At 37.1% G+C, this 13,445-nt stretch overlaps 1 protein-coding gene across 5 annotated transcripts in view; it reads left to right on the plus strand.

Annotated features, from left to right (window-relative positions):
* The first annotated feature begins 785 nt into the window (after window positions 1–785).
* Window positions 786–13,445, plus strand: part of LOC146454856 (uncharacterized) — a 31,404-nt gene continuing 18,744 nt past the window's right edge. For all 5 annotated transcript variants that reach the window (XM_085095125.1, XM_085095126.1, XM_085095127.1 and 2 more), the window contains exons 1-10: window positions 786–954; window positions 2,844–3,279; window positions 5,323–5,594; window positions 6,513–6,627; window positions 7,732–7,995; window positions 8,562–8,676; window positions 9,663–10,067; window positions 10,578–10,688; window positions 12,570–12,680; window positions 12,913–13,023. In XM_085095125.1, coding sequence (XP_084951251.1) covers window positions 788–954; window positions 2,844–3,279; window positions 5,323–5,594; window positions 6,513–6,627; window positions 7,732–7,995; window positions 8,562–8,676; window positions 9,663–10,067; window positions 10,578–10,688; window positions 12,570–12,680; window positions 12,913–13,023 — 2,107 coding nt within the window. In that variant the 5' untranslated portion in view covers window positions 786–787. The remainder of the gene's footprint in view (window positions 955–2,843; window positions 3,280–5,322; window positions 5,595–6,512; window positions 6,628–7,731; window positions 7,996–8,561; window positions 8,677–9,662; window positions 10,068–10,577; window positions 10,689–12,569; window positions 12,681–12,912; window positions 13,024–13,445) is intronic.

Consider the following 13,445-nt stretch of genomic DNA (forward strand, 5'->3'; position numbering starts at 1 on the left):
CTTATGTGTTCTTCCTCTTTTTTACGGTCTTCTTCCTCCGTGACAATGCTGTCGCTTCTTTCCAATAACGTCCGTATGACAGCAAAATTGTGCTGAAGTGGATGATGCGATTGAAACGACAGGTACTGGTCTGTGTGTGTGGCTTTCCTGTAAACCAGTAGTTTGATGGATCCGTCCTCCCTCCTGGTAATAAGGGTGTCCAGAAATGGGATCTGGGCATTTTTCTCTGGTTCGTGCGTGAATTTGATGCTGTTTGTTTTGTCAATTCCATTAAGTTGATCTGTCAGAGCCTCCACCTTTCCCCTCTTAATGATTTCTAGGATGTCATCCACATATCGTTTCCATGTATTAGATCGAACTCTCCTACTATGAACAGGGACGAGGGAGCCTATCAGCTTTCTCCCATATGGACACAAGTGATCTCCACCCCCAAACCAGGGGGTGCGGGCGTCTACAGAGTGACTTTGCGCATTTATCGCAATAATCAACACCTTCAAAAGCCTATTTAAGGCTTCTGACACTTTTCATGCTTTTCAAGTTTTGATAAAGATGGCTGACAGTCATCGAAACTGTCAGCATTAATGAGACATTAATATAAGACTGGAGCTGTTGTAAGAACATTTAAATCGACTTTTGACTAAACTGATGCCACACCGCTGACCACCATAAGGAAATTTTTATTATGTTCTTCTCTCTTTTAGATTTGAGCATATGCTTATCTTTAGAACTCCAAAGCATTGGTTTTGGCTTAGATTATTGATTTCATTTTTATGGAATTGTTTAGGTCATGTTTCCGACAGGAGTTAAAGTAGAAATTGTGCGTAATGGTTGGGGAATAGACGTCACCATTTTCACAAATCGAGCGGTCTTTCAATCCAATGAGTCAGGCCTGTGTCTTTACAACGGGGACTTGAATGATCAAAGCGCATTGAGCAGTTTCGGAGAACTGCAGAGGTATGTATTTTGAGAATATGACTATAGGCATTATATATTCTTAATACGTACAAATTGAACGGGTTTTTGTGTGAAGAGCGATGACTTCAGTAACGATACCTGGTGTTGGTGAGTTTGCAAATAATACACTCCCCGTATTTTTTTTTACAGGAGAAGGAGAATGCGAGGAGAAATTAAGAAATTTATACACTTATAATTAAAATACAACAAGGGGTGCCTCAATCACTAAGGAAGGAGGGGAGGGACCCATCATCCCCTTTCCATAACTACGCAACTATTAAAGTTATAACAATGACCCTTAGTTTATAGGATTATAGATGTTTCAGGCCCAAATCGAGAAGCAAGACTTCATATTACATGCTAATTACGTCAAAATCTTAGATCCGTGATCTTGGATTTCTGAATTTCCCCCAAAATTTAAGAAATCCATTAAAATTACATTAGTAGGAGCTAAAGACAAAAAAATTATCTGTTAGATTTTCTTCGTTTAATTTTTCCATGTTTTGAAAAAACAGGCCTATTGAAAATTGATTGCCATGGTAACATCACAGTCAATGAACATAAACTGACCGCAACTATTTTTTTCCAGATTAATTTCAAAAGTGACCCTAAGTTTCATGACCTTTGAGCAAGTGCAATCACCTCTGGGATATCTCGCTCCCCCCCTGGTCTAGTTAAGATTAACTTGGTACTTAGGTGGTTCACGGCAGTTTTCAGCACTTTGCATCACTTATGTTTTGACGGATCTCAACCTTTTAATTGTAATTTGGTACAGCAATAGTGGTATCAAACAAGGGCCTAATCATTTGGAATCAAACCATGGTCATTTTCTCAAAAAAAAAAAAAAAAAAAAAAATACGCCACAACAGCAACAGTGAAGCTTTTAGAAACAACCACAAGAACTGACTTTGAGACGCCAATTTTTTTATCATACACGTGTGAATGTAGGGTAAGAAACTGAATACTCTAAAGAGCACTGGGCTGGTGATGAGAAATAACTCCAATTTTGTACTAGATTTTTCCAGCACATTTAAGTCGACTAGACTTGTGAATGACACCAGTATCTAAATTTGGGATTGGGAAACCCTTAAGTTATGGATATACTTGGCAGATTTACAAAGTACTCAAGAAGCTAGTGTTGCTCAACTACCCGTCGAGCAACTCAATCATACACTTTTCCCGTGTATAACAGCTGCATGTCCACTATTTCTTTAACACAAATTAAAAATCCAGCAAAGAGGTTTGCTTTTCCTCCTGGCTTTTTTCTTTGTTTGTTTGTTTGTTTTTTTGGCTGCGTATTATTACCAATTAACAACCAATGCAATCAATGCAATATAGTAATCGCTTCTCCTGTGTTACTTAAGGTATAAAATAGTACAGGAAATGCAACTTTGGCTGGTTCCAACAGAATAAGCCACGTCCAGTCTTGATTGTCATGTAAACCAAAGTGTGAATTTTGGATTTTGTGTGCGTGTGTGTGTTGTGTCTTTCAATGTTATGTTTTATATACTCTTTATAGATATTCTTTTTTTATCAACTTCAGTTAGGTTTAGTTCAACCAGATCCAGTATGTAGGCCATGCAAGGAAATGGCATTATCAACATGACCCTTTGAGCACCTTAGATTGTAAAGAAGACAACTGGTGAAAATATTGGTTAAATATATTATAAAGTAGGTACAATTATTTTAAAGGCGTAAAAGGAAGAGGAAGCATCAGCCACTGTGGCGGTGTGCGCTTATGCTTTTTTCTTGCTTAAACTCCTGATGGATATTGACTAGAACAACTTTTTAAAGTACTGTTGTTAGTACTTGAACTTAGTGTAACAAAGACAACCAATATAGCAAAAAAAAAAACTTTAATATCTTATTTTTTTTCTATTGTTGAACAGAAAAAATCCTGGTGAAAGCTTTTTTGACAGTCTTCCACCCCACATAAATGATACAAAAGCAAACTACGCATTGACTTGTTCCTGCGAGGACGACAACGAAACTGGCGATAAAAATGAGCTTTGCAAGTTTAATCTGAGACTCCCCTCTTTCTTGAGAACTAATTTTACTACATTCAACTTGTGTGATCGGAAAAAAAAGAGAGATATTCACTACTCAGACGACTTAACTGACAATGATTATGAATTGTTTAAAAAAACGGACGGACCAGGATATCAAGGACGATCGAGAAGAGCACTACCTAATCCTGTTGTCTCATTGGAAAATGCCACCCGCTATTGCTCCGAGAAAATAGCAGACGCAAAAGTCGGAAAGCTCTGTAGTAAAGTTGGCGTTGACGTACCAGCATTGGTGGATAGTTGCGCACTTGATATTTCAGTAAGTGGACTTAATGTTTTACTTAAGAAATGTGCCTTCTTCTGGTTACTGCGCACACGTTCTGATTATCTCGGGATGGTTTGAGAATATCGGGTTTCCTAGGGGCGGCGCCAACTTATACAGAGAATATTTTTGCACTGTTTATAACTATACGCAAAAAGAAGATATTAGCAAGGGTTATTGCTATTCAAAAGAAAATTGGAGGTAGCCGCGCTTTTTTTCTGATATAATTGTTCTCCGTACTCACCTTTTTGAAGAATAACCAGTTTTACAACGTTTAGTGAGCAAAAAATTTCACTTCATGGGGAAAATCCAACGTTTCGTCGCACCGAAAAATGATTTCACTTCAAGACTTTCCAACGGATTCCGGTTACCGTGACCGTAGTAAGAGACAGGAATTTTCTGCCGCCCCAGGAGCCAATCAGAATGTAGGATTTTCACTTTATCGTCCGCTCACGAACAGAGGAAAGAAAGGTTGTTATTGGAGGTGTGAAAATATTTTTTTAAAGAAGCTTTAAGAGAACCGAAGCGATAAAATTTAGCTTTCCTTATCCTCGCATACTTTAATTTTGTAGACGATGGGTTCACCTGACAACAGCTGTGTACATGTGTTTGTCTTTGTGTGGGTGCTAAAGGGTGTCTAGCAATCGTTCCTTCAAGGATCACTATTTGAACGTCGGAATAACATCAATATTTTAAATTGGTGGCCATCTTAGATCCACCATCTTGAGATTCTTTATTTCTCCAAAACTTTGGATTCTCCGTTTGCTATTTTTTTAATTGATCTGTGTTCGTGTAATTTTGAAGCAGTATTCACAGTGCAGGTGAATAAATGTATTGATTTCTAACATTTGGTTTAATGTTAAATAATTTCTTTTTTTACTGTGCTTATGGATGAGTGTTGTTTTCACCGGAGCCGACTGTTTATGACTAAGGTGCCTCGATGGTTTAAAGAAAATTTTACCTTCTACGTTACAAAACTGAAATCGCAATAATTAAGACTTTGTAGAATTATAATAGCCCATTTCTGATATATTAAAATTCTAGCTTGGCTGCGAGGCTAAGGCTTGTTATCCCAAGCAAAGCAAAACTGGAATTGTAATGTATAGGAAATGATCTACAAAGGATTAATTTTCACTTGTATTTTCAAAGTTTACGCAAGTTTCTCTCGTCGCAACGCTTCTCGGGCAATTTGGTAAAACGTTGCAAATGTGCCTCAAGATCAATCCTTAATTTTACACACTCGCCATTCACTCTATACGTTATATGGACGTACGTAAGGTCATTCACTTCATCATGAAAACCGAAATTTCCCGCATCGATGGGTTACGATATTTTCTTACCAATGGTCAGTGCTACGCGCGATTTCGCGGCGCGGAGCTCCACTATTAACCAAAAAGTGATTAAAACCAATACAAGAATACAAGAATTATAGTTGAGTGTGAAAATTACGGTAACGAAGTGAGCTATAGACGTAAAAAACAAGCAGGTTCGAAATTACGAGAAATCAGCCTGTGCAAAGGCTGCCCCTAAACGCACGAAGAACCCTTCAAAGTGGATATCTAACATGTCGGATGCTTAGCCAATGGTCACGTGATCGTGCACACTTTTACTTTATTGATTAGTCAATGATAGATGTAGAATGGACTGGAAATACGCTACCCTCAAGCTTGCCCTTATCTATGCCTCTCTCTATCCTCGCCGCGTCTCAAAAGACCAAACAAAGCTTAGTCTGGTTAAGGTTCAGAACGGATGTGAAATGAAATTTTTACACACCAAAAAAAAAAAAATCAGAAAATGTCAACGAAGCCCAGTAGTCAATGTTTATTTACCTTGTTCGTTGACCTTTGTTCACTGATCCTTACTAACTCGGAAATTCAAGTAGAAACTATTGTGACCATCAATAACTTAGATAATGAGTTATAATTACCATAAAGCATACCACAACAAAAGAGAATGCTATTTTTCAAATATCTGCACCAGAAATTTTCATCTACTTTTCCTATTGCTATCTTAACTCGACTTTTTTTTTCTTATTGATAGCTGAGCGGGGATTTTTCATTTGCAATTGGAAGCGTCGCCATGCTCATGGGTGAATGTGGATATGTAGCTGCAGATAATACGTCCCTCTACAGGAATAAAAGCGCCAGTGAAGGACAAGATGTGTCTAGCATAGGACTGGAAATTGCTGAGAGTTTATGCCCTAATGAGTGCACCTTTAATGGGCAATGTACCAACGGCTCCTGTGTCTGTAACAAGGACTATACTGCAGACGATTGTTCGATATCAATCTTCCAAAAACCAAGTATCTCCAGGTAAGTTCAATAACATATTATAAAAGCAAAGTCACAAATATGGTCGCTAATTAGTACTGTTATATCTCTCCAAGACCTCTTTTAAAGGGGCATAGTCACGCACAGAGCACCCTGCTGCTCCGCCTAATGATTCTGAAAAGTTTAACCTGAGACCTGAGGATTCAGAGAATGCCTCTGTTGATTTTGTGGCAACAGTTTACTTCGTGAAAGCTTTTCCAAGGACAATTTTGGCGGCTGTTAGAATCTCCAAGGTTGAAAACAGGATTCGGAAGATATGCACGTATCTGGGAATGTGAACGTTAACGGATTTGGCTTGACTCTTGTAGTATGGTAAGCACCAGTTAGGCCTCTAACTGGTGCTTTATAATCTTATTTTGTAAACCGGCAAATACTTGGTGGGGATGCCGTAAGTTTGATTGCCCGGGAAGAGACTCAGATCAGCTTTTCGCAAACGTCAAAGATATGGGATCTTTGAACATTTCAATTTGCTCGATTTTTTTTTCATCTTAGAAGGTATTTAGCAGTTTAGTCCTTCGTTGAGCGTTGGACATTTTCTGTGGAATTTTGCTGAGCATGTTAACTATTACCTTGCTTCCCTAATGATGTCACGCTGGATTGTGACAATTAGTGATACAAATCTTATTTTAACGGGTTCGCTGACAAAAATAAACTTTAGATTGCCAGTGATACAAACTATATCATACGCTGAAGTTTCATTTCGCCACCGTTTTATAACAACTCTAGTGAGCCTCGTGCGGCAATTGCACCTGCTTTATTTAAAGGAAAACAAATTTTTGACAGCTGAAAGCATACGTGACTGTGCCCCTTTAAAACAAGTTACTTAACGCTACCAAGAAACTGGCTTACATAGATCTGTTATTTGATGTGTTTTTCTGATACTTCTTAAAATTGTTCAAGTCTTCAGGGGGAGGGATTGTGTGATAAACGGAATCGCCCCTGCAAGAAAGTAACAGTGCTAGGAACAGGCTGGATTGACTCCTCCAATATCACCTGTCATTTGCAAGAGTTCAAAGTGAGTTAAACTGTCTGTTTTAGTCCACACCAGTAGACATCTAAATAATTCCACAGATAAAAATGTGCTTTCCAAAGAAGAGCACCTTTATCCTTGTTTATCCTCGAATAGCACGGCCAAGCAATTGAACCAGCCAGATTGGCCAAGTTTCAACACACGGAAATTAATGTTTTCTTACGATTTATAACGCTTGGTTTAATCAACAGAATTAGTGTACGATTTAGTCCAGCTTTTTTTGCACTAAATTCATCGCACAATGATCGAAAACTTCATCGAAAGAATTTTAAACGCACCTTACAGCGACCATCCCTAACAACCTCATATTCAATTTTCACCTGAAAATCTAGGTTTCGCCGATAACTCTTCCATCAACCTCTGTTGACAAGTAGGTCAAAAACATGAAATACGAGCGGAGAAATTTATTTTCTTAAGATTTTTTGAAGAACTTTTTGCAACCCGGGCTGTGCTCGAAGATTGTAAATTTTGCAAGACTTGCAGCTGTTAGTTCTGGAGAATACAGATCATGCAAAACCTCCTAATTAGTTACGTTTACAATGTGATGAATTAATGTTATAAATCTGAGGGCACAAAAGTTTATCTACTTTTAGCACTTATCGCAACATGCGATTTAGCCCAAGTTCAGAGGAATAAATTGCGAAAGTGGCTCGTACTCACAGGCTCTTCCACATATCAGTGGGAAGTTATATCCATCGTCTATGAAAATCTGTTAAAACATTTGGCCGCAATTCAGTTTCTGTTCCACAAGTCAGTGAGAGGTGAAAGTTGTGAAATTCGACTCATGCGGCCATTCTTCCTTACAAAATGTTATTAACAAAATAATACTAGCAACAATCAAGAAATGGGATAACTATCGCTTTGAAATTTTTTTCACGAAGCAAGATTAAACATTTCTTACAAATTTGATTGTAATAAAAACGCTGGCAGAGTTTCATTAAACCTGTGCAGACCTCAAAGAAAACAACTGCTCAAGTTTTCACTTTTGAGACAGAATTTGCCCCAATTTGCCGGTCCAGCTCGGTCTGGATAGGGTTATGATGGAATATTTTTTCGAGTTACCTTTAACGGTCATTGTTTCTTTCCAAGGTTGTCAATAGCTCCTGGACTCCAAACAAAACGGAGCTCAAGTTCCCTGGGATCATGACTGATCTCGTTCTCGTGGACTGTTTTCTCCCTGAATCACCTGTGATGCAAGGCTATTTTGACGAAAACATTGAAGGCACTCCGGCAGCGGGACTTGTGATATCTGTATCCAACGACGGTGTTTATAAAAGCAAAGAGAATCTTACTTTCATTTCATATGACTCTGCTTGTATGAGTTGTAATGTTTCTACGGGATGCTACTTTAAGGTAAATTATGATAGTTATTTAAAGAAAAACGAAAACAAAAACAAAAGTGATAATAGTAATAGTAATATTGGATTTGAAATATCGCAATGAAATGAAAGACGACAAACGTATATCCTATATATATATATGGTGTTATAGTATTGCTTGAATGGGATTTCTGACTAGCAATATAATTAGCTTGAAAACAGTTGCATTTTTTTCAGTTAATGGCTATTTATACTTACCTTCCCATATACGGCCTATTACTTATCCTATAGTTTTAACGAAAATAGACAGAGGCTAACTGGCTTAAAGGGGATCGGTGGGAATTCTATTTTCCTTTCCGAGATTACCGAAGCCCCCAAATCGGTGAAAGAATGTATTGTTTAATTTATTTAAAGATCAGTTAAAAGCCTTTCCGTACCTTCTGTGACATATAATCGTTATCATGTAGCTTGAAAGAACAGATCAGTACTTCAATTTTCACTTTTCAAATGTTCTTAAATCCAACCGAGTAGTGAATTGTGAGGTCGCCTTTGCGATACACTGATAACGATTTCTAGCGTTGGTATCTTTCGTTTTAACAGAGTAATTCTTGTCTCATCAATGGCTATTGCTTTGCTTCGAATGAAGTTAATCCAAAAGACTGGTGCTCTCAGTGTCTTCCTGGTACTGACAAGAACTCTTGGTCAGATCGTCAAGGTAATCTTTTCTTATGTGATAGCTTCTGTTAAAGTCCTGCCAGTTTCTATCTATTTTGGTCGCACGAGGCTCGTAAACGATCTTAAGTTTAAATTAAATGTAAATTTAGCAAATTAACCAATTGAACTTACCGCCAAACACCAACAGCAACAACAACAACAACACAATTCTTCTGGCATGGCACAACCGTGGACTTGTTTACTGAAGCCAAAAAATGACTTAATTCCTACTTGAAGCAGCTTATCTTCCAAGACAATATATAAAAGTCCGTTAACGGATGAATTAGCCTTCATCAATAAATTGTGCAACAAAGTGCTAACACTTGTGATCCTCGAGTTTTACACTAAACAACCTGATTCATCTCCAACTATTTTGGTAAGCGGAGTAGGGACATATCCATTTACTAAAGAGATCAATGCTTTGTCTCAGAGGCAGAGAGGTTTATAATACTAACTTACTGCTTGAGGCACGTGCAGTTTATCGATTGACCATGTGAGACTGCGTTCTCTTTTCATTGATGCGTGACAATTTGAAACAAATAAAGAGAATTGACGGACGGAAGGGCAAACGGTTCCTTTTTTTCCTCTAATAATCACCTGAGTAATTATACTAAAACAATTATTTCGCCTCAGGCTCCGTAAATATTACCCGATTATCCTCCATGAATATTCAGCGAATATTTGTTAAATATTACTTTTATAAGTATTGTTACATAAAGTAAAGTAAAAACTAACGATAAAGTCCCGACGTTTCGGCGACCTCATGACGCCATTAACAAGGAATCATAAATGAAAGCCTGTTCAAAAGGAGTTCAAGTTGCGTATTCTTTCCTTGATAATGGTGTCATGAGGTCGCTGATACGTCGCAGGGACTTTATATTCTCTAGTTTTTACTTGTTTATGTATCTCAAAATCATTGTTATTGATCATTGTTATTTGCTATGGTATGTTCAAAATTTAACGTCATGTTCAATTGCCACTTTTCAGTGAATCATCCTCCCACCGTTACCTCTAAAACGCAGTATTTCGCACTGGAGCAGGAAGACCTTGAGCTAGATATTGACACAGTTGATCCTGAAGGCATGCCAGTCTCTATTGCTTTGATGGATGGGAGTCCCAAAGACGCCATCGTTACAGGGAACGTTCTACAATGGAAAGTCGTTTCAAACAAAACGATTACAATCTACCTGAAAGCCACAGACGCCTGCCTTGCCTCTTCCACCTTCAACTTGACAATTTCCCTTGTTGTGTGTCCGTGTAAGAACAGTGGAACCTGCCTCCCGCTGAAGCCAAGAGGATCTGGCTTTTATTCATGCTCATGTCCCTCCGGATTCACCGGCGCACTTTGCGAAACGGACATTGATGAATGTCAAGCGTACCCATGCCATCAAGGTAAATGCTATTTTATTCATGTTGGATAAAGCCAGTAGTATTCCTAACATAAGGAAATTTTTAAATTTCATTTAATGGCAGCAGAAACATCTTTTCGGTGAAATGTGCTCTATCTAACGAAATATCTAATTTAAACAGTATTCGTCGAGATACGCAGAAACTAAAATATTCGCATTGCAGTTTCCCATTTACAAGGAGAAACTGGGCTGCTGTTTGGTATACACTGAGTTTGTTAAAGGTACTCTTTTCTTTCTTATGAGGCTTAGCGTTTTAACATTTACAACTGAAACAGAGAATTTGAATAACGTGAACTCCCTCTCTAGATGTCATGAAATATCTTGTGAATGTTTTCTTTAAGACCGGGTCCTAATAAAAATAAGAACAGCAAACAAACGTTATCGAAAAGAAAACCTAGCAGCACTCATTTTTATTATGAGATATATAAAAGCAATCAACTTTATGTCTGAGGCTATCATACAATAAAGTTTATGTCTTTGAATTGCACTCCAGGTCGTTGTGTGGATGGAGTAAACAGTTACACGTGTATTTGTTACCCTGGTTATGTTGGTAAAGATTGCGACATAAACTACAACGACTGTGAGTCCTCACCTTGTCTTCACGGTAGGCTTAACCACCATTTTAAGGATTATTTGTACGCGTAGTTTGTAAAACTATGAAAATACAAATGCAATAGACCTTACTCGCTTTCTTATTTTGTTGCCCCATTACAAATCATGTAACGGAGTAGTCTCTTTTAGAATGAGTCATATTTACGCTGGCACGCATTCTTTAAGGTTACCCTATAACTTCAGAGGTTTCTCGCGTCCAAGCAGTGTAGCGCGTTCAGTTTAAACTGTAGATAACTAAACTCTATATCAAATTAAAGCTTATAGAGCTGGCTATCAAACTATACCAAGACTGTTTGAAATAAAATGCATTGTCGAATTTTTCACGACCTCTAAATGTGAGCGGCCGAATCACCTTTTTAAAGCTACAAGTCAAAGCGAATTTTGTTTTTCGCTAAATTAATTTGCTCTTCAGTTTCCGGACCCAAAACGCTAAAAAAGACGTGTCTGCGTTTTGCCATGTTCAATTGCAATGAAAAGTTATAGAACATTTCAAAATAGCCTGAAAAAAAATGTGGAGTGATCGTACAAAAATCGCTCTCCGAGAAAACAATATTCCGAAAGAAAAAATTCGCAGACAACTTTTTGTGTTTTATATGTTGAACTAGCTACTGTCCAAATTTGAAGGCAAACGAACAAATTCTCTTTGAGTTTTAGCTCTTTGAAGTGGCTCTTCTAAGTGAAAAAATTGATTTGAATTCTTGTTTTAGTTTGATAGTCAGTTATATAAGCTTTAATTTGATATAGGGGTTTAGGTATCTACAGTTTAAACCGGACGCGCTACATCGCTTGGACGCGAGATACCTCTGAACGTTTAAGGTAATCTTAACTCCATAAAGACGAATGATAGATTCTCCTGAGAATGCCACGTAGTTTGTAATGGGCAATTAGCGTATAGAAAGGTCTATTAAACCTCAAAATAATAATAATAATAATTATAATAATAATAATAATAATAATATTTTTTTTAAATAAAGTATGATTAAACTTTATTGAAATATTCCGAACAAAATCGATATTTACAAGTTAAAAGTACAAAAGAGAACTATTAAAAACCTATTTACAATTCATGCATCATCACTAAAAATATATTTGGAAGTTAAAATACGGTCCAGCTAAAATTGCGAAAATTAAGGAAAGAAAAGATAAAAAAAAAAGCTGAGAAATTCGTTCTCATCCTAAAATCTATAATCTATAATAATAATAATAACAATAACAATAACAATAACAATAACAATAACAATAACAATAACAATAATAATAATAATAATAATAATAATAATTAAAATAATAAAATAGCTCTTACTAAGCTGGCGGGGTCGTACTTTCGATCTTTTCGTAACTCCTTCAATATTAAGGTATGACAATGGCACTTAGGGTATAGAGAGTAAGTCCGAAAATGTACTTCCTATGAGGTCCGCAAAGGAAGTAACGACGTTATATTGCGTGGAAAATACGACATGATTGCCAAATGGCGGTCATCTTTGATTTCTTGATTACCCCAAACTTCGGGATAGCGCCAAAAGTGAACGAAAAGTAATAAAAAATAAATAAAGGAACACTAGTATGAGCTAAAAACATTAAAACGTTGCTTTAATCCTCTGGTCCTTCTAGTCTTCGGGTTATTTTGGACAAAATGAACGAATTGAAGAGAAGTAGAGGGTACATTCTGAGAACAAACTTATTGCGTTTTGACTTTTGATTTGGCTTGGATTAGGTACGTACCAATGCAGTAAAGCAAACAAAAAATACAACGGTGATATGTCTTCCGTAACACGCCAATATACATCAAATCTTCTTCTGAATGCATCTTGATCTGCCAAACTTTTTTTCTTCATCTCAAATTTCTTTCGTTTGTTTTATATCTAATTGACAGGAACTTGCAATGACCATGTCAACGGATATACTTGCACTTGCGATCCTGGATATAGTGGAAGAACTTGCAGTATTGATATAGATGAATGCCAGTCATCACCCTGCTTTTATGGTAACTGGTAATTTAGCTAAGAATAAGAGTCAGTGAAACGCCGGTGCTGCCAGATTGACTTTTTTGTACACGTCTATTGTAACTAGCCAAAATTTGGCTAATACTTCTCTCAAAGATGATTGACAATGACCGATATAGTTGTTTCGTTGACTGCTTGATTCTTTAATTGATGAAATGGACGTTATATATCTCTAGACCGTCTCAAAACATTGGCTTTTCTCTTTCAATAAAGGGACATGCAGTGATCAAGTAAATGAATACAAATGCCTTTGTGAAGGTGGTTATACGGGATCTCGCTGCGACGCGGACATTAACGAATGCCACTCATCACCTTGTGTAAACGGTAACGTAATATCTGCTATTTGGGCGTTTTGTGAAATTTTAAAAATGACTATACACTATAAATACCCTAGATTATAAATCTACTTTTCGGGTTCATACTCTTATTGCTTAATTGATAAAGCGAAATAGGAAGGAAGGATACAAAGTCAGAGCCATGGCATGTTAGCTCAGAGTATATAGACGGAGACCAAGGGGAATAACATGACCCAGGCACAACGCCAAATAAACAGCAACATTCTCACAACATCAAAGCATGGTCCTTTTGTTTTGAAACTAAACGAATATTTAAAAATTATTCTAAAACACCTTCTCTCTTGTGTTGTAAACGAGCTTTCATATGACACTGATACAATGCCTTCAGTAAAAACTAAGTTTTGGTTTTATCGGCTTAGTTTGGAAAGATGAATTTGTGCTCCAAGGTTT

Source organism: Pavona decussata, unplaced genomic scaffold (assembly GCF_977016875.1).
Source record: "Pavona decussata unplaced genomic scaffold, jaPavDecu1.1 SCAFFOLD_300, whole genome shotgun sequence".
Taxonomy (NCBI): Eukaryota; Metazoa; Cnidaria; class Anthozoa; order Scleractinia; family Agariciidae; genus Pavona; species Pavona decussata.